This window comes from Octopus bimaculoides, chromosome 1, assembly GCF_046866305.1.
Source record: "Octopus bimaculoides isolate indiv1 chromosome 1, ASM4686630v1, whole genome shotgun sequence".
NCBI classification, from domain to species: domain Eukaryota; kingdom Metazoa; phylum Mollusca; class Cephalopoda; order Octopoda; family Octopodidae; genus Octopus; species Octopus bimaculoides.
In genome coordinates this window covers 154510942-154536050 of record NC_142928.1, presented here as the reverse complement: position 1 = coordinate 154536050, position 25109 = coordinate 154510942, and the positions used below count along the sequence as shown (strand labels likewise).

Genomic DNA, 25109 nt, shown 5'->3' with positions numbered 1-25109 from the left:
TAATCCATCACCTGGTCCCTTAGATACCTTTGATGCTTTCCAGTCTAGTGTAAGTAATTTAGGCCAGGTCTCTAATTCTGAGATTAGCATCATTCCTTCTTCTAACCTCAGAAATTATCCAAATGAAATCAATACAATTATTTTACTGTGAAAGGCTTTAAAATTTAATTATTTTGCAGGTAGATGACAAAGCTTGTAAATGTTTTATCCGTTTTGAAGATGATTCTGAATTTTTGGTTATGTTTAAAGATATTCAAAGAGGTTAGTGCTTTTTGTATATATTTATTATATAAACTTATCTTTTTTTAACATTGTAATGCTTATAAATATGTAAATAAGATTTCAGTTAGAATAACTCATAAAGTGAAAATATGTAATTAGTTTTATGGTTGTGTTTTTGTATGTTTTTTTTTTTCTAACCCTAAACGATAAAACTTGCAAATTTGTCTTCTAAAGCTTTGTAGCATTTGGTTTGTCAGATGTCACATTATTAATAACTATTGTAAAAAAATTTTTGATCAATTAATATAATAAATTATCATGATAGCTAAAGTTTTAAAGGAAGAGTGGATTGAGTTATTTCATTGAGCTGTCATTAAGTATATTACTTATGTGAAATATCTCAGCACAAGAGTGTAGTGACTTTAATTATCTTAAAATATCTCATGATCAAAGTTTAAGGAGTTAATAGCTAATTTTCACTTATGGTTCCCTCTGTAGTGGCACTCTATCAGTTACAATGAGTGTTCCATTGATCCGGTCAGCAGAACAACCCGTTCATGAAATTAATGTGCAAATGGCTGAGCACTCCAAAGACATGCATACCCTTAACATGGTTCTCAGGGAGATTCAGTGTGACACAGAATGTGACAAGACTGGCCCTTTGAATTGCAGTACAACTCATCTTTGCCAGCTGCATGAATTGGAGCAACATGAAATAAAGTGTCTTTATTCTCTTTTACTTGTTTCAGTCATTTGACTGCGGCCATGCTGGAGCACCGCCTTTAGTCGAGCAAATCAACCCCAGGACTTATTCTTTGGAAGCCTAGTACTTATTCTATCAGTCTCTTTTGCCAAACCGCTAAGTTACGGGGACATAAACACACCACCATCGGTTGTCAAGCGATGTTGCGGGGACAAACACAAGACACACATACATATATACGATGGGCTTCTTTCAGTTTCTGTCTACCAAATCCACTGACAAGGCTTTGGTCGGCCCGAGGCTATAGTAGGAGACACTTGCCTAAGGTGCCACACAGTGGGAATGAACCCGGAACCATGTGGTTGGTAAGCAAGCTACTTACCACACAGCCACTCCTGTGCCTAAGGACACAACATGCTATCAGGAATTGAACTCATGACCTTATAGACCAAGGTGTCAAAGTGATGAGAGAGAAAATGTGGCTTACATGGTTTTCGAAAATGTCTTATCACAGAAATAAATAGCTTCTATAAAGTTGGATTGCAGATTCAGCTGATTAAGGGTGTTACTGTGGTATATCTTTGATCTATGGCATGTCTATTCTTCACTTTAATAACAAAGAAAGTAATGAAGTGGAGTTGTTTTCAGTAGGCAGTTTTATTGATGTTTATTGAAAGTTTAAGATAGTAGTTATTTAAATAATTATACTAATGGTATAGGAATATTCAGTTATTCAACATAATAGTGAATAATGATTAGATTTGAAATGAGTCAGAAAGAAAATACAATCAAATGAGAGGATATATTTTGAAATGTTCATAGTAGTGGTATTGATGAAGTCAGGACTGGTATTTCACCCATCGCTACATTCTGAGTTCAAATTCCACAAAGGTCGACTTTGCTTTTCATCCTTTCAGAGGTCAATAAATTGAGTACCAGTGAAACACTGGGGTCGATGTAATCAACTAGTCCTCTTCACCAAAATTTCAGGCCTCATGCCTATAGTAGAAAGGATTATTATTATTAATGGATTTTGTTTTAGAAAATAAATAAAATCTATGAAGAAAAAAAATGAGCATTTATAAAAAAAAAGTCTAATTGCACCATAAAGGCCAATGAAAAATCTTAACTAAATCATGGTCATATAAGCTTTACTAAAATGCTTTATTTTTTCCCTTTGTCTACTTATTCAAAAGAATTGGTACAATTAACATTTCATGTTCAAGTGTATGTGTGTGTATATACATACAAATGAACAAGTTATGGAGGAGCCTATTCTAAATAATTAAGACAAATATCTGTATTTTTAATACCATCCAACTTTTACTGAAATATTTGCCAATCTAAGAAACTGAATGTCTTGTTAAAATTATTCTTTCTGTTCATTAATTTTAGGAGCTAAAGAAGGAGAAATAATGTGTTGTTCATGTCTAGGTGAATCTTCAGATGCTCCAGATGAAATAGTTCTCTGTGATAATTGTGGATTAGGTAAGAATTTTTGAGAATTAACAGTTTTATAGATTCATTCTAATCTTTTTAATGGAAGGCAAAACTAATTGACTGTAATGCACTTCATGTAATTAAATCTTTAAATCTAGTGAAACCAATAAAGCGCATTTTGTCCACCAACCGTTGTCCACTCACAACCATGCTCCCTCTTATTTTCTACATATAATTTCACTCATTTCATTTTCTTTGGTATCAGTCTGGGTATTAGGAATCTGTTCATAAAAGTAGTTGCTGATGGAGGAGTTCTTGTGGTTAGACTTAAATTTTCCTGATGAAGTGTCCATATGCATTTTTAGCTCTTTAGCATTCAGATTATTCTGTCAAATGTAATGCTTATTCACATTGTTTTGAATTAACCATGCATTATCTTGTAGCTTTGAGATTTTCATGATATGATTGCTTATTTTTAGAAGGACATTGTAGGGTAGGTATGGTAGGCTGCATCTAGCTGATTTGAACATAAAAGTAGAATATTTAGGCTGGATATGGCCAATTTGAATGCTAAAAAGGGTTAGACCAAAATAGACTGCAGGGTAGAAATAATTTGGTAACCTTATGCAATGATGAGTTTGATAGGAAAAAAATGAAAGGAATTACTGAAGAGTCAGATAAATTATTCAGTGTGTCTTACATGTGTAACTATTACATGATAGTCTGAAAGGTAGGTTTGTGAAATAGGCTTAAGTGAAGGTCATATAAAGTCAGCAATTGATCAAGCATAGGCCATCACTACTAGAAGAGATGGAAATGATTTTGGCAGGTGAAGATTTGTTTTTATTCAGATGTCGTATTATTGAAACTGGAATATGTGACTGGTGTTACAGGAGAAGTGGTCTACTTGAGAGTGTATTTACACCTTATGATGGGTTATAGCATGGAAGTATTGAACCACGATCAGAGATAATCATTGAATGTTAATTATAGTGCTAAAGTTTAGCTATCGTGCAAGTGAGTATCATTTGGCAGCTTGTATCTTGTGACAGCTGGAGGGAGACAGGCCTGTATGAACAGCTGGCTTGTACTCATTTTCAGCTGAGTTGATTGAAACAACATGAAATGGTGTGCCTTGCCCAAGGACATAATACACTGTCTGTTCTAGGAATCAAATTCATAACTTATGATTGTGAACCCAACACCATAACCATTAAACCATGCATCTTTGTGTAGTAGTATTGATAATACTAAATCCAGGATTATACTTACAACTATAAAATAATTCATCAAACATTTGTAGTGTTGTCAGTTTTTTTAGCTTTCTGCTAAGCTTTCCAAATTTCATACTAAGTTTTAAACCCTCTGTTATTAATGGAGATATTTGAATTTTATTCTTATTTCAAATAAATCTAAAATCAGAAATAGTTTGATTGACTAAATCAAGAGAATTTATTCATGGAAAAGTGATTGTCCTGTTAGTGAAATAGGTGTGTAAACTGTGTATTTAAGATGATGATGTTGTCGAAAATTGGTACATGAATGCTAAGTTGTAGTGCTTCAAGAATGTGTATGAAACTAATCATAGCGGTCATAGCAAAGTTTATTCAGTTAGGGTTAGGGTTACATAGTTTGTCAGGACATGGAAGTATTTGACTAGGAGTAAGATACAACATTAATTTGAGGATATAGCAAATGAATAGAATTTCACTTTGCTTTTGTCTCTTGAGTAGTTATGTTTAGATGAATAGATTATGAAGGCAATTTAAAGAGGTCCTTGTAGAAGGAGAGCTTTGGTTTTGAAACCTTAAACAGTCCCCACTGAAGGCAGTGCATGATGAATTATTCCTCAATTTTGTTACTCCATGACAGACAAGAAAAATTTAAAAGTTGCAAAAAGAACTTTAAAATAATTGCAGTAAACTTGTCCAAGATATCTGTATAAGTCAGTACAAGGTCCCAATAGAACAATTTGGTAATTGAAATGTAAAAGTTTAAGAATTATTCAGTGATTAATTTTATTTAAGAGGAGACAGGGTTAATGCTATTTTCCATTTTCTAGTCAAACCAAAATACAGCCCATTGCCTCTTCTAACACAAACCACAGATCCATCTTGTTTCCAAGACAAAACACTCCGCCTTTATCTAAAATCCACCTCTGCTGTCAAAGGCCACACTATATTCAGATTTCACTTGAAAGGTGGTGCCTGCCCATAACATATTCTCTTCAGGATAGCAGTAGGATGACTTTGAGTTTCTTCACTTCAAAGTCTCCCTTATTCCCTCCTCTCAATTCATCAGTGACTCTGCCAACTCCTCCAGCTACCTTTAAGTGTTCAATTATTTCTCATGTAACATTTAATATATCTATTTCACTTCACTGCTCTCTGAAGTCATCATTCCTTGTCTTCAATATTCCCAATTCTCTTTTGCTCTAATACATCTCTTACACTGATGCTTGTGATGCAAAGATCTTTTACCATGCTGAACCCTTATATATTACTAACAGACACTCTATACATCTTTCCTTTCTTTCTCATTTTTACAACCTTCTTCACACCTATCAGACAATCCTATGACTACCTGATCATGGCTACCCACCACACATCCACATACTATGTAATGTTTCCACTTTATGCCCATATAGTATGTCAAATCAAGTAACTAGTCAGAGCTCTGCCGCTTTTTAAGCTAAGAAATGTTTTTGTACCTTACCTATCTAAGACAGCTAAGCTGGTGGTTTGAACTATTCCCTTAATCATGTCCCTTCACATCTCTCATTAAAGATCATGACCCTCACATGGTTCATACATAGCTATGTTGAAGCAATATAGTTTAAAGATACTGTCTACAATACCTAGAAAGAGAAAAATCCAAAACTGCCAACTTTGTTAAATCCTACCCACTTGCCAGCTTTGATGACTTGTTACAATGCTGCTGTGGCAAAAACTTGTATATTTGCTGCCCAATTTGTATGTAGCATTCACATTGCACCTGCTCTACAAAACTCTCATAAAACTTTCCTTCTCTATTCCATCATTCTCACTACTACAAGGCCACCAACCTTGACAATGTCCTTTCCAGTCTCTCTCTACAAGGAACTATTCCAATATTTGGAAATATGTTTATTGTGTCACTTCTGGAAGAAAAGCAATTTTTCTTACCTTTCCAACTCCCAATATATCACACTCCTTTCCAAGTAATGGAAATTTTTAACAATCACCTTCTATATGACTTTAAGTATCTCTCCCTCCTCAACTACCACCAGTATGATTTCCATACAGCCATGTTGTTGGAAATTTGCTCCTTTATGTCAGTACATAATGATACTTTATCTCTGAGACATTTGGTGAAAACAACAATATCTTTGCACTTGAAATAAGTAAAACATTTGAGCATGTCTGTCATGAAACTCTTTTTGCTAAACTGATCACCTATGAGTTTCATACGACTCTTGGGTCAGAAGCTTCCTGTCAGATTGCTGATTATGTTGCCTATACTCTTCTTATGTATTAACAAGTTACTGTTACTTCTAACAACACTATGCCTATCTAGATTATACCATTCTTCATTCCTCCGTAACCTTTTGGACACATTATCTACAGGCAGTAGACTTCACACATCAAATCTATTCTTTATGAACAAAGACCTCAACAGTACAAAGACACAGTCTCACTACATATACCAAGGAAACCTCCTCTTCATCGTCACTCTTTGACAGCATGCAACTGAAACCTTCAAAGTCACTACATATACCAGGCCCCATAATTACTGGTCCTCCATGCTTTTGGCTCTCACACCATTCATAACATAACAAAAATTGCACCCATGTAAATATTTCAGTCATGAACAACTAGTGAGCCTGCTCTCTTCAAAGCTCAACTGAGTCCCACAGTAGAGTATTACTTGCACATCTGAAGCAACACAGTTGTTACCTATTTAGGTTTCCAATATCTAGCCAATTGTACTTCTACCAGAAGTATAGTGAGCTACATTTTTTACCGGCATCCGCTTCTCAGAGCTAGATAACAGCTGCTTATCACCTCTACTTGACGCATAAACTTCTCTTCTCATCACCTAATTTGTGTTTTCTCAGACCCTGCATTAACCACTATGCCAAATCCTTCTTTAGAAAGTGATTCTTTGGAATTTTCTTCCTGTTCACATTTTACCTGCAGTTGTGTACTTGGAGCTGTTCAGGCTTAATACTAACTGGATATTAATCTTACCAGACCCTGAGGGCCTGTTAACATTATTTTTTTATAAAAAAAGAAAGAAAATTAGCAATTTCTTTTCAAGTCATTTCTTGATTATATTAATTGAAACTAACACAATTGATCTGTTTGGATTATTATCAGTTCTTTTGATAAAGATTCAAATTATTTACTTAAATTAAAATGAAACTAATTAATTTTGAAATTATCTTGGATTGTTATACATTTAAACTACTGCAAAATTGAAAATATTTTAATAATAAAATGCAATTTAAATAAACTCCAAGCTTACCTGCTCCTAATTATTCTTGCTCATTCACAACAACAGTGCCGGCAAATTCCCTTTAACCAAAATAAATATCTTCAGATATTCAATTTGTGTTGGGATAACATTGCTGTGTTTCTTTTTCGATCTCTTCAGGGTACCATCAACTTTGCCACAACCCTGCCATTGATACTCAGGTCTTAAATCCTGAAGTGGAATGGCTTTGCCGTTTGTGTGTCTTTGCTACAACAGTAAAAGTGAGTGCCTTATTTAATAAGTTAATTGCACTGAACTAATATATCATTACTGTACACACTGGTATATAATTTGTTTTTGACACTGTCATATATAAACATATATTTTGTCTGTGTATGTATGTGTGTATGAATGTGTATGCATATATATTTATAACTTTTTATAAATACTGTTTTATAATTACTTAGGTTCATTGTGTACTAATTACGTATTCTTAAGTCTTGAAAATATTTGTGTGAATGTGATTGTGTGACTGATTATATCTGAAATTTATAAAGATATCAGAGTGGCTAATGTGTAGGCTTTTTGATACATGCCATGATTTTATTTATTTCTGTCAGTAGTTTTAGAGAAGGAATATTTCCATCTCGGTACTTAGCAAAAATATTTGCATCACAACACCTCATACTCTCACTTATAGCTTAAGAAGAGTTACTGAAAAAATCATACAGCTCATTCAATACAGCATAAAGGGCATGTATTTGGCTGGCCATTTTCTAAACAGATAATTCCAATCAATTGCAGAATATACTTTGTGACAATACCTGCATTTTCTAAACACTGTTGCTAAATTATGTTCAGAAAATATTTTGTCATCACAATTTTTCTTAGTGTTTGTGTTTTTTAACTTGTAGAGAAAACACTTGAAATTAAATTTGAGATTCCTCAAATTTATTGATCCAAATTTGCTAGTTAGTAGATTATATAAATTTTCATAAGGATATCATTTCTAAGAGTCAATGAAGCAGGCTAGGTGAGATTATTTTTTAATATTATCCTTTCCCTAATTTAACAGATTAGATAAATATCTTTTTAGAGATTCGAATGGTAATTCACTTTCTCACCCTTTCTCTTTCTATCTCTTTCTCCCCACTTCCTTAAAAAGGGTTTTCATGATTTTAAATTAAGTGATCTTCAAATAGTAATGTCTTTTCTTGCCAAACTGCTATTTGATAAAGATCTGTTACATACTGGTGACAGTTAATTAACCAGTTATTCCTTCGTCTTAGTGTTAGTGTGATGAACTGTCATTTGCTTCACCTAATTTTTAGATACTTATCAGTGGGTGGTTAGCTGTATTGATTTCAGATATTTGTGAATGGTGTATTTTGTAAATAGTTAACATAGAAGTTAATTCTCTCTTCTGTACCTTCCACACAGAACATTTTCTTCAGTATAAACTCTTACTTTAAATTTCGCCCCCAAATCTTTTCAGCGTGGAGGTGCTTTAAAGAGTGGACCTAACGGTGAGTGAGTGCTTTGTAAACTTCTGAAACCTTCCAAATATCTGATATTGTTTCTTGTTTTGTTTTGTTTTTTTTATATTTTCTAAGATGTTTCTTGTTATTTGAAACATTTAAATTGTTTCTTGCTTGTATTAGTTTGCTGCTAATACATAAGGTGAAAGATTGATAAATTTTTATTTTAAAAGTTTGATATTAGTTAAAGTACTACCATTTTTGTTTTTTAACTATTGTCAATGTTCTTGTCAGTTCCATTTCTCCATTTTCCTACAGGAACTTTTTTCTTTCTAGAAAATATTTTTACATAAACATTTCTACTATTCTTTACTATATAACTGACCATATGAGAATTTATTTTAAACTGTGTGAAAATATGCATTTAAACATTTTTTTTTTGTATAGAAATCTTTAATTTTAATTAATAAAACATTTATGGTGTTTTTATAGATAACTTTGTTTCCATTAAAAATTAAATGCTGATATAATTTTTAAGTTGGCTCTATTATTCCATTGCATTTTGTTTTCTTTTTTCACTTTCAGCACAGGCTCTGCAAATGATGAAACAATCTCTACCTTATAATGTAAGTTGTTCTCTTTTCATTTCTTTTAATTATAATTAAAATATAGAAAAATATGCATAATTGAATTGAAAGGTCCTATTTATTTTATCTAGTAATCTTCTTGTAATTAAAGCTTTTCAATGACATTTGGGGCAAGGAAAACATCACAGGTTATTATTTTAAAAATGTATGAGATAGTTAGACCCTCTATCTCATGCTCAGATTAACAAGGCAGCAATCAACCATTGTTAGCTGCTAAAACAAAGTAAGTACAACTTTATGGCAGATAATCAATTTACTAACAGAAAGATCAGCATATTGAGAATCAATACCCAGGAAACCGAAATATTTATCTGTAAACCAGCTAATACTGTTATTCTTGTCAGTTGTCAGTTCTTCGAGCAAGTTAAGTTTTTCATTTCTGCTTAGAACCTTGTTGAGTGTCCAGCTATTATCAATATAGAATGGATTCATGGATTCTGCCCCATGGCAAGTTATGGAAAGGAACAATCTAAAAGACATTGCTTAATTTTTATGTCAATCTGCAGCAACAACTACTGACAGGTTTGTGATATTGCATTAATGGAGTGATGTGACAGTTTTTTTAAAATTTTTTTTATCTTGTTTACTCTGAAAGGAAGAGTAGGCACCCATGTATGACCTCCAAGATAGATGAAGGACAAGGAGAAAAAAAACCATGATTCGTGGGTTTGCTACTTGAGATTAGCACAACCATATAGAAGCTGTCCTCAGATCATAAGCCTGGTCTGAGATGCAACATAGTGAACTCTGATAAAGGCATGCAAGGATTTGGTGGTGATGTTATGTTAGCAGATAGATTAAGTCTACAACCTAAGTTTGCAGCATTTTGTTTGAGAAATCAACAAACTGCTGCCATATCTTTCAATTGTTTCTATTGTAAACTTTGCTAATTGGTTTTGCAGTTCCTCACAATAAAATCGTAAATCAAGTTTTTAGAGTCTTTCCAAAGTTACTGGGCAGGATTCAATCTGTGCTAACAACTATGCTAAAAATTGAAAAGCATCAAAAATTACTGCCCAGAAGTTGAAAATGTGTTGTGATTTGTACCATTTAACTTAATCTATATGACTTCATGTTTATAATTTGTTTGTGCTTCCATTCAGAAGTTCACAATATTTTCTGATTATTGTTTCTTTTGGGCTTATTACCTGCCAATAGATTTTGTTTTTCACTTAGCTGTCATACTAATTACATTTTCTTTTCCTATGTTGCCCTTCAGCTGAATGAGTTAACATGGGATGCTCAGCATAAAACCAATCTTGAGCAGAGTTATTGCTATTGTGGTGGCCCAGGCATGTGAGTAATTTTCATTTCATTTTGGTAGTGAAATTTGTAAATATTTTATTTCTCTTTTAGTGGGAGTGGTTAACAATATGTTACTGCTTTGATACTTCTGAATTATTAGATATTTTTTAAATGTATTTTTTGGTCATCTTGTTTGAAAAATTTATAAAAGGCTTGGGAAACTAAAAAAAAATTTACAATCTGAAAAAGGCAACTTAGCGAAAACTTCAGTCATTGTTAACTTTCCCTTATAGAAATGAAATAAATGTGATACTTTAGTTAAATGTATTGAGTGATCCTTCAACTAATGTTTGATTGTTTTCATATATAACTATACATAAAAAAGAATATATGTCATCATCATCACTTTCCATGCTGACATGGATGGAACAGGTTAACATAGTTGGAGTCAGCTCATTCGGGGGATGATGCTCACCTCAACAATTTGGAGGGCTATTTTGCTTGTGAGATTCATTTTGGTTTTGTTTCTATGGTTGGATGTCCTTCCTATTTTGACCACTGTAAAGTGGTTCCTAATGTCAACCATTTTACAATAGCATCAGCACCAGGAAAGTGCAATGTCCTCAACAATACTCAAGGCGTCTCTCAACCTTACACTTTACAGAGCATAATCACCATCATCATTTAACATCTGTATTCTATGCTGGCATGAGTTGGACAGTTTGACAAGATTCAATGGATCCAAGGTCTGCACCATGCTCTTCCTGATGCCAGCAGTGCTTTTTTTCATGCCACCATGTTAAGGGAAGTCACCATGCAGCTTGCAAGACTATGAACCCTAAAGTATTGACTTAATGCTAAGAGGGGTTAAAGTATGAGAAAAGGAGCCAGAGTAGAACAGGTTTCTTGTTATAGAGGAGCTACATAGCTGCTCACATTTTAGAAGAGAAAGTGATCAGGTGGAGCTGGTAAAAGATAAAAGTAGTGGTGATGAAATGTTGGGGTGAGCCCTCAGAGTATGAAGTGAGTAGAAGTGACTGGGACAGAAGAGTGTGGGTGTGTAGAGGTTACTTTCTCAGCAACCTCCGTGTTATTCTTGATAGTTCACCTTCTACTCATTCCTGTAGTGCCCAGAGTTTCATAGGCCTTAACTCAAGAAACAACCTGCATATCATTGACTACCCATCCTGGGTACTTGGCTCTCATTCCTCTTTGTGCATCCTCTATCCAGAGTACAGTTAATATAACAAGATGAGCTGTCCTGTTGCTTCAGAGACTAAAATGATGTCTAGTCTCAATGAGGACTGAGCTAAAAGTGATGGAAATTTCAACTGCTTCTTTCTCAAGTCAACTTTCATCACCCATTCACTTGCCATACACTAATAGAAACACTGTTTTTGGTTTGAAATGAATCTGAAGAAGATTAGCTATTTAACTTCTTAAGTGTTTTGTAAAACATTAGTGCCAAAACATGTTTAGTATTATCTTGTTGTTTCTGAATTTTCTTCACTTCTGTAATTGTAGTTGGTATATTAAGATGCTTCAGTGTTGTCGCTGCCGAATGTGGTTTCATGAAGGTAAGTCTTAAGATATAGAATGCATTTCAATTATAGTCTGTTTATTGCTAAAGAATTTTAGGCAAATAGGTTTTGAAGTTTTTTAAATAATTTTATTTTAGTTTGTAGTGGATTGAGTAAATTAAAATTTAGACTTCCACTTATTAATTCATCATCTTCATGATCTTCAACAAAAGTAAATTGAGGGAACTTCTATATGGTCGCACAAAACTTTAAATTATGTTTAATTGTTTTGCAAGGTCAATTAAGCAAATACAATGGCACAGATGATTAGTTCAACTTCAGTTGAGGAGAATTAGTCTTTTCAATGTTGATTTTGAAGAATGACTACATAAATTTTTTTTTTTTTTTTTTTTTTTTTGCTAGTCTGCAATTCATTATGGTCAACTTTTAATATAAATTATCCAGAAGTTCTTTTATTATTCATGTTTTTTTACTCACTCCACATAACATCCTGTGCTAATGAATTCTAATAAATCTTTACTACTTCAACTTGACTTCACTCCTGCTTCGTCCTGATTTCACTACCAAAATTAGGTTCACTTTTAAAGTACAACCATTGAAAATATTTTTTAAGCCGTAGCATTTTATGCTTTGTCCTAATTTTGTTGTATTTCTATTCATAGGCATATTACTGTATTCTATTATAAAATTCTAAACCAAATTTCAAAATTTGTACCTCCAGTAATTCCTTTTAAATAATTAAAACTAATAATTGAATCTCAGAATTAAGTTGAAAATAATTTCCCACTTTCAGTTGTTTATTGTGTCTAATAAATTTTATGCAGTATTTAAAACTTTAAAGGAACTGTTAAAGCATTATTAATTTCTTATGATTTGTTTCTAGCTTGTATCCAGTGTCTCGATCAGCCTTTGTTGTATGGTGATAGATTCTATATGTTTGTGTGCTCCTTCTGCAATTCTGGACCAGAATATCTGAAACGTATTCCATTAAAATGGTTAGTAAATGGCCCGGTGAGGTAAATTATGTTTAATTTTAACATTTCTTAATTTAAGGTTTGTATTAAAATTAAACAATATAGTTTTCTTTCACTTTGTTTTCCTGTGATTCATTTAAGTGGTCCGCGAGTTTCCTGAAAAAAAGGAAACATTATAAAATGCATATGTAATATTGTATTATTTGTTTACAAAATAAATATAAGATAAAAAAAACAATTTTCAACTTTTATTATACTCATTATATATACTGTGTAAATTAATATTACAAGAAATATTACTGGTCCCTGGCACATTGGTAAAAAAAAAAAACTGCAGATAGTTTGAGAAGCACTGATTTAAACTATTTACAAGTATTACATTTGAAATACTTAAAATCATTGCATATTTAATAGTGAGTTTTTTTTTGTCTTTTTAATGCAAATATTAACTGAATGTTTAAAGACTATATTATTAGCTAGTAAGCTACTTTATAATTCTTCAGAATGGGATCATGTAGATCACTGCATTCAAGATAAATCAAGTGATGCTCCCATACCACGCTGTTTTTATTAAAGTATATTATACTTTCCTTTATCTAACAAAATGAACAACAGTCTTGTTCAGTTCATGCATAAATAAGTCAAGTTAGTGTCGTCATGCTTAATGTATTAAGGAGAAAATCTGATTAATTAATAATACCTAAGAAAATATTGTGTGATTTTTAAAAAGCTTTAATAATAATAATAATAAACTATGTTTGACAAGGCTTACAGTGTAAGACTTATATATTTGCATAACTACCAAGTTGGGATGATATTTCTTCTATTCCTAAATAATGACTTGATATTAAGTTCCTGGTTGGAACCCACTTCAGTGAATGTTAACTGAAGAAGTATTAGCTACTCGTAATTTCATCCAAATGTTTGAATTTTCTGACCATCCAATCTGAGTTTATCATGGAACTGTGATGTAAAATAATTTTAAAAGAAAATATTTAATACTAACAAATAATGAAAGTACATTAAGTCATTTATTTTTAATGTCTCTCTTTTTTTACCACACGCAATATCACACTGAAAGCACTGGCTCTTGTCTGATCACTGCAGTTGAGCAATGTCAAGTCTAGTTAGTACTTAGATGAGTGAACACTTGAGAAAACTAGGTGCTGTAAGCCTAGACCAACTCATACCAGCATGGAAAGTGGATATTAAATGATGATGATATTAGAGATTAGAAAGGATAAGATTTTTTTTTTAAATATCTTAAGATGAACTTGTAGAAATTTTAAACAATATGTTATTATTCATTATTTTGTTTGTGCAAATTCTATTATTTCTTTTCCTTTTCAATTGTAGGATTGATGTTGCTCAGTTGGCCTTGTTCAATTTGTATATTGTTCACCAGAAAAAATACTATGATTTAGATAAAGTAATAATGCCTTGGGTCTATATGAATTGGCAGAACCTGCAACTGGACTCGGTATGAAAGACTTTTTCTTAAATTGTTCAGTTTTATATAGTGGATAGTGATATCCTATGGTAAACTCTTATTAAACAGACTTATGATGGAAAGTGTTCCAGCTGTGGCCATCTAGTCATTTTTATTGATTTTTTTTTTTTATGTGAAACATGGTAATTCTAAAATTACATAATCTAATGTGTCCTTTCTTTTTATGATATTAGAGTGTGATTTGAAAAGGTTATGGTTTTATCATGTTTACATATGTGTGTGTGTGAGTCTTTATTTCCAGGTATCTTATATTATACCAATAGTTTTAGTATGTTGAACAATTGTGCTGTGAGATAGCAAACACCACTACTGTGAAAACTGTGTCAAAGTGAAAACATATGGAGACAGGCACATATGTATATCTATGCAACAGGCAGTCATATAGTTTCCATCTATTGAATTTCATTCATAAATATTAGTCAGCCTAATACTATAGTAAAAGACGTTGGCCCAAAGTACCACAGTGGGATCAAATTCAAAACCATACAGATGCAAAATGAACTTCTGAGTCACATAGCCATGCCAGTATGTACATGTGTGTGTTCTTGATTGTCATTCATGTGTATGACATGGTAGCAGGAGGGAATTTTTGTTTTTCTTTTCTCTCTCTCAAAACTTGAAGAAACTTTCTCACCTATGCTTTCATGGGATTGTAGATAAAAAATGTTTGTGCAACCCCACCTGCAGCTATTATTGAAAAGTACTGTTGGTAGACCTGGTGTAGTGTGAATCTAGCTGTAGCTTTTTCTCCCTTTGCTTTGTTTCATCTAGTGTGACTAACATTTACTCTTTTATTGTCTTCAGCCATTGTTTGCTGTCATTTGCTATCTTCTCTCATGCAGTTATAATCAGGCAACCCATTTCATTTAGAGGTCACTTGATAGAATCTTATAACAGAATTTCGTTTCAAGTGTCTTTGTCAATAGCTTCTACATTTCAACTTTCAACAGAACACAACCCTGGGGTCCTCCTCACAGATAAATATTTCCCACCTGTGATTCCAGCAGGATAGACTCTACGCAAGGCATATTTTCTCAATACAAAATCTCCTGGTTGGAGATTTGATCTCAACAGATGTTCTTTATAAGATAATAGTTATGCAACTGACAGCTCATCAACTTTTTTATATGCTAACAATGCAGTATGTAGATCTCTGTAGATACTACACAGTATAGTACTACTGATCAGTGAGCTGCATTTTGCTGACAGTTTTATGCCACAGTTTCTACAGTCAATCATTGCGCTTTCCAAAAGCAACCACAGCTGGTTGTATGAAGCAATCCACCACTGTGTCTAGGCTGTTGGTTATCGGGAATTGTACTTCTCAAATATGTAATCTTTTCCTCTACACTTTGAGACTGATTCACAATTACGATAGTCACAGGTTTATGTTTCAGTACTTGAGAGAAGACTAGTGTCCCTCCATGTCATAGAGGTGACTATAAGGATAAGCATCTAGTCAGAAAATGTGTTCAGACCATACTGGCATGGAAAACCAGATGTATATTGATGATAGTGATAATAAGTCGATGGCTTCTTTTTTTTTGTATTTGGTGTTATTGTACTGTTTGCTTTGAGTTGAGTCACAACATTACTGATAAAAACATAGTTAATTCTTCAAAATTGCTTCCCAGTTTGTATATGTCTTGATCAGCTTTTCTACACTATAGTACATCAAATGTTTATTGCAAATTTGGGGAAACATTTAATTGAAAGGAAATTGTTATAATGGCACTAGGAAGAGCATCCAGCTGTAGAAACCATGCCAAATCAGATTGCAACCTGGTACAGCTTTCCAGCTTAGCATGGAAAGCAGACACTAAATGATGATGTATATACACGTGTTATTCCGTATATGTGTAAACTAAACACATTTTCTTTCTGTGTTAGCTGGGAACACATCTACGAAGTGAAGAGAAAGAAAAAATGCTGGAAACTTTAAGGAGTCATAAGAAAAGGTTAATCAAATTTTTGTTTCCTCTTTATGATAAACATGGTATGAAATTTTAAAAATTGTTTTTCATAATTTTGCAATTTCAATAATCTTAACTTTGGCCAGTCTCTGATTTGAGAAATTATCAATTTTGTAACATACATTCTACCCATTCTTTTCTCTGTTCTCTTTTTTTTTTTTTTTTTTTTCAATTTATAAAGTATTTAATTTGATGAGTTGCAATCATTAAGATTATTGTTCTGGACTAGTGGCCACATATGGCAGCCATTGTGTTGTTGCTTTGGGCAAGGTTACATATCTCTACAAGCACTTCCAACCCTACTTGGTTGTTGATTGATTAGTAGCTAAAAGGATATCCAGTATTAAAAGCATTTACTCTAACAAAGTACTGTCACCTATCCAGACAGGAAAAATTTTGTGTAAAACAGAAAAATAATCATTCTAATGACTCTTTATATCATAAAAAGTTAATCCTTTTTTGTTTATTAATTTTTGAGAACTTTTTACCAAAACAGACATTTGATTCATATCTTTTTAAACATGAATTTAGTTACAGAAAATTTTTAATGTTTGAAATATTATTTTAGAAGAAATTTCTGAGGATTATGTGTTATGTAGTTCTCAGCAACCAGGTTAACATTAGATTTTCTCATGCACAAAATCGGTTATTTTATAAAGATTTCAATGTGGCCGTGAAATAAAGAAAAGCCGAAGTTTGTGGGCACTACGTCTACGTCTACCTCCAACTCCACCAGCTATTGATTTTCCAATTAATGGCCAAATTACTGATGATGTGATGAACAATCTACAAATGAAAAGGCGAAAAACAAAAATGTGAGTTTTAAAAACATATTTCCACATTTTTTAAAGTATTTAATGTATGTTATTTGTTTAAACTGAGTCACATTCTATATTTGATATTAAAATAACTTTTTTCTTTAAGTAAGGTTCTTTGTTCCTGCTTACTGGAAGTAGTTCATAAAACATTTCATCCTTGGTCTGATTGTTTATTAAATTACACTGCATCTACCTCCCATCCTGGTGGTGCAATAAAATGTATCCGGTCGACATATTGTGGTTACTGAAGGGAGGGGCTGCAAAAACAAGGGCATAAGAAAAAGGAAGAAATAGAAAGATATGTAGGCTCCTCAGGCTGCAGCAAAGGCAACTGTCTTTGAGAGAACAGTAACTTTGAATATAAACAGTTGTTTTATTCCAAGTCAATCCTAATTGAGCAAATGTATGATCAAAGGCATTCTAGTTGTGATTATACTGTCTATAAATATATATATATATATATTATATATATACAGAGAGAGAGAGAGATGCAGGTTACATTTTCCAAGAAATCTGTTCATTTTTAAGATAACAAAGTGTTAAAAAAGAGGCTGTTTTGGCTGCTATTTCTGACAGCTGTAGTGACCTCATAAAAGCAGCAGATAAACATGTGATCAATGGATTAATCTATGTAGAAATGAAAAAGCAACTTGACTCTTTCCTTTATATTCTGCACATAGAATAGTCTACTGTCTGGATGAGTCCAGTATTACAGAAATGTTCAAATCTATGTTCCAGAAAACACTACCACCAAACAATTTTTATTGAAAAGAAAGCAGTTTTTGTGACAGCATACCTGTGTTTTTGATAACAATGTAAGCAGTGACTTTTCCTGTCACTACATGAGCATAATAGCTGGAGTAATTGCTAACACTACTGATTCTCTGGTTAACAAGTGGGTGTGTCAATAATCATTTAAATAAACTGTAAAATCAAATATGTGAGTGTGAGTTCTTATCATTCACACATCACAAATATCACTTTACCTTTTCATGTTAGTGATTCATGCTAGCATCTATAGGATCACCAAGCTTGCTACAAATGGTTCCCAACTCCCATTAAAATTAGCCCTGTTTTGACAGTCTTAGCTTCTTCACAGACTAGCTTGCAGGCAATTTTGTTGCTTCTAAAATAAGTCACTTAACAGATTACAACTGAATTTCTTCCTACCATTTTATACAAAATAAAATGTGGTTACACAGAAGACAACAAATACATTGTAATTATATCTCTACATTTTTTCCATGTGTTGCCAATAGACCCTGCCCAATCCAAGTGGTAAGATGATTATTATAGATAGTGATACTAAACAGTTGTTTATGTAGTCCAGCAAAAGAGCAAGATATGTAAATACATTCATTGAAATGCATATATATCAGTGTTCATTATGTGATTTATATACAGTATGTGTGAATTGTAGTTTCTCTTTGTAGAACAGTGCATTAAGAAAAATGTACTATGAGGCCTATCTCATTCGGGCTAGTACAGGAAACATGTAAAATGATGGTGATGTTAATAACACTGTCTTTAAGAACACCAATTGTATTGATTGAGCACTATTGAAATTTTATTTGTCTTCTTCATTATTATGTAATGGCAGCCTCTTTTTTTATATGTGACTTAAGAAAGCTCATGAACATTTTTTTTTTTTTCATACTTACCTTCAGGAATGCATCCAAGTCTCAAAATTCCATCGTCAGTTCTTCTACAGACTCTATAAGGATAGATAAATCACCTGTTTATAACAGCTCTCTTAGGTCCACTGGCCTGAACAGTTTTGAGAGAGCTTCAAGGGCTGTGATGAAGAGTAGTGAACTTCCAGCTGACATCTGGTAAATTCATTCACTGATAAACTTTGCTAATGTTTTATTGTATTTCTAATACTGACATCTAAAATATTCATTTCTATGTCGTATAAATTCATTGACATTTTCTTTCAGTATTTCCAATTACCTTGTACAGAGTACCTTCTTACTCGTCTTTGGAGTTAGTTGGTGTCATTTTTTTAAAATATGACCATCCAAATTTGTTTTTTAATGACTAAAATAACATACTAAAAGTCACTAATAACTGCAAAAAGTACTTTTATTGGTCAATGTAGATGTTTTCATGGCAACTGAGCATGTAAACCTCAATGCCTTGGTTGGATGGAGTTTATTGAGACAGGTTTTTTATGGCAGGATGTCCTTCATGTTGCCAACCCTCATCTGTTCTCTAGCAAGGAAATATCTCCTTCTTGCCAGGCATGTTTGTGCAGAATATTGGAAATAAATGGACACTGCTTGTATAACAATGACTCTCATTTACAACTATTATGCAATGTCAAATCAAGGAGACACACCTAACACATATCTTTCATTGAATTATAGCCATGCTGAGTCTTTTTTCAGTTTCTGTCTACCAAAGAAGAAAAAATAATAAAATATTTTATAAGGAAAGGATAAGCCATTCAGCAATCATTTTTCTTGTACAAGTTATCTTATTGAGAGGCAGTGACAATTTTTGTTAATGTAAGCATGACAGTGTGGTTTGGAAGTTTAGTTTGCCCCTCCATGGTTCTGAGTTTGATTTCATTACATGGCACATAAGGCAAGTGTCACATTAGAATCAACTTGACCAATAACTTGTGAATCAGAAATAGTATACAAGTTCATCATACATGTATATCTGTAAAGAATCGATCAAGCAGATTGACAGAAATACATTGTGGTCTTTATTCTGTCCAAGTTGCACATACACTTATTTGATACTTACTACTGGAAATGCATGACATTGTGTTAAGGATCAGGGTTTAAGTGGTTAATGTCTGACTCAAGAAATTTTAATGGAAATTGTTTTAATATTTATTTAAACATTTACTCACCAATTTCTTGATATTGTATCCTCAGTTTCATTTGCTGTGTAACTTAATCAAATGAGTATTTCTAATATTGCTAAAGTGTCCTAAAATATTCCCTGATTCCAATTTGTATATTTTTATTTTATTGTGTAAACATGGAAGGTATTCAGTTTAATAGAACTGAAAAACAAACTGATATAATCCATTTGATCTTTGTTTTTATCATATAAATAGAAATATTTACTGCTCTTATTTCTATAATAGAAATTTCCTGTTTTAAAATGACCTAAATTTAAACTTTTCATCAATATTGCATGACAGTTTGTTCCCAAATATAAGCCTAATAATGAATAAGTTATATTAATAAATTCACTATTTTCAAAATTGAAGCAAAGGCTGCTTATTTCAACAGAAATATGGTAATAAAAGGGTTAAGGAAAAAGTAAAGAAAACGATGTGTAACAGTAAATAAACTAGATAAAATTATGCAAACAGCCAGTATTTTATTTTATGCATTACTAGCAGAGATACCCAGCGTTGCCCGTGTTACATGCAATTGAAGAATTAGACTTTTCTGTTATATTTTCTCTAATGAACTGGAATACCCATGATTCGAATTTCATCAAAATTGCAGACGAGGGTTCTTTCCCTCTTTACACACCTTAAAAAAAATTCTAATCATGACACATGTATCCCATACTACTGATCTTTATGCGCAGATTCCAAAATTCCAGTCTTATGGAACCTGTTAAAAGGATTTTGCTCCTGATAAATGGAGCTCTAAAATGTGGGAGTTAAGGCCCCTATTGAGGGTGGGTGTCTTAATGTCAACCAGAGAAGTTGAATTGTTGAGAATCTTTTTAACTTGGGTCTTATATGTATGTATTGTTCAAATTTCTTTGAAATAGGAAATATATGTATGCTCACTGGGTTTGTAAAAGAGAGCAAAGCTACAGGAAACCAAAAGTCAAATGATCACAATAAGCTGTTAGCTACTCTAGTCGTTACTACTCCCCAATGTAGGATTCCTCACCACACAAGTGAATTACGGATCTATAGCAATTGGAAAGGCGTGACCCAACTCAAATAAACATTAATAACTGTGTGACGTGAGAGCTGAGGAGAAATGAAAGTGTCACCTCTGGAGTTTGCAAATGACCACTATACCAATAGGTAACGACAGAATAAATTTACAACCTATAAATGTCTTTGAATGACCAGTCACTCATCTGGGAAGGCTTTGAAATCAACGTTACCATCAGGGGACTGTGTGACCCAGTGATAATAAAAAGACTCAAAGGAGGTCTGTAACCAAATAACTTTACTGAACACTTTGCAACTGAATCAGTGGAGGCAAAGATGCCTCTCATTTACTTGACAATTTATGCACCACATAGCAGAAATCACAATCTAAGTATATCTCAAAGCAAACTCTTATACTGTTGTACAATTGAATTACAAATAATGCTCATCTTTTATGCTCGAGTGACCCTACATCTTCCAAGAGTACAACTGTATTCGTCTTTGCTTAGATAAAATGACTAAATTGTGGGTGTTAAGTTATGGGGATGTAAATAACCGAACAGCAGTGATGAAGGAGAAACACAGAGACAAAATCACACACATACACTTACACACACACAAAATATATATATATATATATATATATATATATATATATATATATATATATACGGTTGGTTTCTTTCAGTTTCTGTCTACAAAATCCACTCACAAGGCTTTGGTTGGTCTGAGGCTATAGCAGAAGACACATGCCAGGTCACTACACAGTGGGACTGAACCCAGGACCGTGTGCTTTGGAACCAAGTTTCTTACCATACAGCCACACCTGCACCTATGTATATGTGTGTGTATGGGTGTATATATGTATGCATTATATATGTGTATATATATATGTATATGTGTACTTATTACATGTACATCTATATATATACATCTATACATTTACAGCTATACATATACATGTATCTATATATACATATCTATATATATATATATATATATATATATGTGTGTGTGTGTGTGTATGTATGTATGTATGTATGTATGCCTGTATCTATGTGAGATAATATAGTTTCAGTATTAAAGTGAAACTATCTGACATTACAATAGAGAGATGTTATTGTTTCACTTTTGACACGTAATACTGAAATAGTGGAGGAGATATGATATTGCTCTGGGTTCGCACTAGGCCAGAAGTTTAAAATGTTTTTGGCCTATGACACTACATGGACCCTAAGTAAGGCATGTGTAAAATTTAAATGAAATTGGTTGTGTACTCAAGTTTTAGGGATTCACACAGACACACATTCTCATCTTTATATATAAATATTAACTTTGTTTTTATCCACTAATTTCTATGCCTGAGATTGCTTCTGGTTCTTTGATACATAACTGCATTTATTTGTACTATTTTTTAATATTGTTTTAAGCAAAATGTTCACTTTGTATGTTCAAAACTTTTTTCTATTTGTATATAGTCACTCACCTCTCCAGTTAAAAAGAAAGACTAGTTCAGATTTAGATGAGTTACTTCTCAAGAGAAAAAAGGTATGTACCAGGAAATAGTTCTTTTATTATTTAGAATATAGTTTTGGAGGCTATTTAAGTTAAAAATTGAAGGTTTATATAAAATTTAAATAAGGGCTATCCCGTTCTTTGACAGTATTTTAAAATATATGATGGTAGTCCCTTGTCCAAGAAAGATGGTTCAGCAATTTCTTGCTGAACAGCCTGCACAAATGATTTGATTATAACGATCAAATATATGTGCTGTACAGCTTACTCTCTCCATCAAATCAACATTGCCTGAACAGGTAGGTGCATGGTGTACCACACCATTAGGTGTTGAAATGATTGAAGGGCAACATGAGATGAAGTGTTTTGCTCAAGAACATAATGCACCACCCAGTCTGAGAATTGAAACCATGATCTTGTGATCATGAGTGCAACACCCTAACCACTAGACCATGGGCCCTCAATACCAAAATATGTTTAATCATCTGAATAGCCCAATATTATGATGTAAGTCGGTGCTGTTACGCACAGCCCTTACAATCATTGATTCAAATTATTGCTAATTATTGAAAGCTTCAGTTTTAGAGTATTTTAATAATGCTTGTGGGGATGGGCTTTTATTAAAAACAGAAATTTATTGGCAAATTTTTATGTTGTTCTTTCATAGTGCAATATATGAACTCTTCATTGATAGACAAGTTATATTTTTAATGTTGAATGCATACCATTAACATCATTACTATTTTTAATGACCTGATTATGACTCATTAAAAAAAAAATTTTTTAATCCGTTATTCATAAGATAATGAGCACCTATACAGTCACAAATAAATATAGCTATGAAAAACTCCTAAGTTAACAAGTCATGTTTTCTGGCCTATAGGAACATAACACCATTTATAAAGAGCAAATGTTAGAAACTAGTATATTAACCACTTGTCTATACACAGTATACAACTATTACATCAACCAGTTCGAGTTCAGGATTGAGAGTTACCCCCCCAAAAAAAACAAATATAACTAATTTTTCATTATCTTAAATACATGCAAAAGATAATCTAGCATTTATGGTTCAAAACAGTTTTTAACATTGTATTATATTGGTTTCAAATTTCAGCACAAGGCCAGCAATTTCAGGAGGTCATAAGTATCTTCCTCAGTTGTTCATGTATGTCATACAAATCAAGGTTAATGTAGGCAATGTACATAAATAGTGAAGGAAAATAACCAAGATCTATGACTGAAATTGTTTTCAGTAAATTTTTGCTTACCAGTTTCTCATTACTTATAACTAACCCCTTTCCTCTTTCTACTGCAGACTTTAATTGGAATTTTTCATAATGATTCATTTTAATCCATGTTAAAATTCTGTTCTTGAGTTCATAACATTTAATAGTTTTATTTTCTTCTTCAGACTGTTGTGAATGGAAATAAAGAAAGCTATCGCAGAAGAAATAATATAAAACGTTGCACATTGGATACTATTATACCACCACTTTCCAATTTTGATGGAATTAATCACCCTTTTAGAACTGATTTAGAGCAAAAGATGGAAAAAGAAAGACTAAAATTGAAAGAAAAAATTTTGAACTTTTACCAAAGTGATTTTGACCAAGAAAAGATTGAAGAATTAACCAAAGAACTAGAAGCATTTAGTCAACAGAAACAACCATTGAAACAAAAAGGAAGAAGAAAAATGAACAGCTTAAAATGTAAACCATCTCCACCAGCTTCCTCACGAAACCGAGGTAACTCAGTCTACACAGCCAATGATGATAGCCTTTCAAAGAACAACCTCAAGCAGATGTCCTCTTCAGTCAGTGATTATATCAGTGTAGTGAATAAATTTGCCAAAAAAGAAACATTTCATGTGTTGGCACGCCGTTTTATTCAGCAGGGCCAAGTCCAGTATCTAATTCAGTGGGATGGTGTGCTTTCCTGAAAAGTTTGCTTTTCTAATTTGTGTATGAGAACTCTGTAAATGCATTTAAGGAAAATTCAACTATATTGGCTCTTGTTATGTAATGCTATTTTACTCATCACCCAACATGTAAACATTGTGACACTTTATGGTTTGATTTGCTCAACTCATAAAAATTCAAATTTAGTTTTTTTTTTTTTTTTACATTGCCAATATGAACTCTCCCAAAGAGTAATCTGTTTTAGTTACAACAATAAGAAAGCCTCTATATGGTCACTCAAACTGTAAGAAATAGCCAAATCTCCCTTAAATTACAGCCTACTATCTTACAAAGAAAAAAATGAGGACACATTGGATAATATAGTCTTATTTTTGCTATATCCAGAAAACAAAATGGGTGGTCACAGTTGGAATGCCATTGACTGTAGGTTTGCTTAAAGAAAGCTGATGTGGGGCTCAACAACATCCATCCATGTGGAAAAAAATGGAGCTATATAAATGTTTACTGACGTTTAAAAATGTTCTTATATTGAACTGATTATTTGCTATCATCACTGCTAATTATGTCATGGGACTACGTTTTTTTCTTTTTCCAACATCTAATGTTAAAATCTAATTGTTATTTTTAATATTCTTGTTCTTTTTAAATGACTGGTGGTTTATTTTTTTATATGCATTTATGAATCAGAGTTTTAAAAATATAAATATACAATTCTACTGTCATTTAAAATGGTTGACCATCAAATTCAGTATATTTTATTAATAATGTTTCAAGAAATAAACAAAAAATTATTATCCATGTGAA

General features: G+C 32.6%; 1 protein-coding gene across 7 annotated transcripts in view; it reads left to right on the top strand.

Annotated features, from left to right (window-relative positions):
- The window catches only part of LOC106882380 (metal-response element-binding transcription factor 2), a 42304-nt gene extending 17195 nt beyond the window's left edge, over window positions 1-25109 (top strand). For 5 of the 7 annotated variants that reach the window (XM_014933039.3, XM_014933041.3, XM_089360238.1 and 2 more), the window contains 14 exons: window positions 180-261; window positions 2321-2413; window positions 7001-7101; window positions 8316-8346; window positions 8884-8924; window positions 10165-10241; window positions 11715-11767; window positions 12615-12726; window positions 14062-14185; window positions 16106-16173; window positions 16848-17003; window positions 18674-18838; window positions 22347-22416; window positions 23798-25109. In XM_014933039.3, the coding sequence (XP_014788525.1) occupies window positions 180-261; window positions 2321-2413; window positions 7001-7101; window positions 8316-8346; window positions 8884-8924; window positions 10165-10241; window positions 11715-11767; window positions 12615-12726; window positions 14062-14185; window positions 16106-16173; window positions 16848-17003; window positions 18674-18838; window positions 22347-22416; window positions 23798-24325 (1701 nt within the window). In that variant the 3' untranslated portion in view covers window positions 24326-25109. The remainder of the gene's footprint in view (window positions 1-179; window positions 262-2320; window positions 2414-7000; window positions 7102-8315; window positions 8347-8883; window positions 8925-10164; window positions 10242-11714; window positions 11768-12614; window positions 12727-14061; window positions 14186-16105; window positions 16174-16847; window positions 17004-18673; window positions 18839-22346; window positions 22417-23797) is intronic. The other 2 variants (XM_089360256.1, XM_089360267.1) reach the window with 1 other exon arrangement.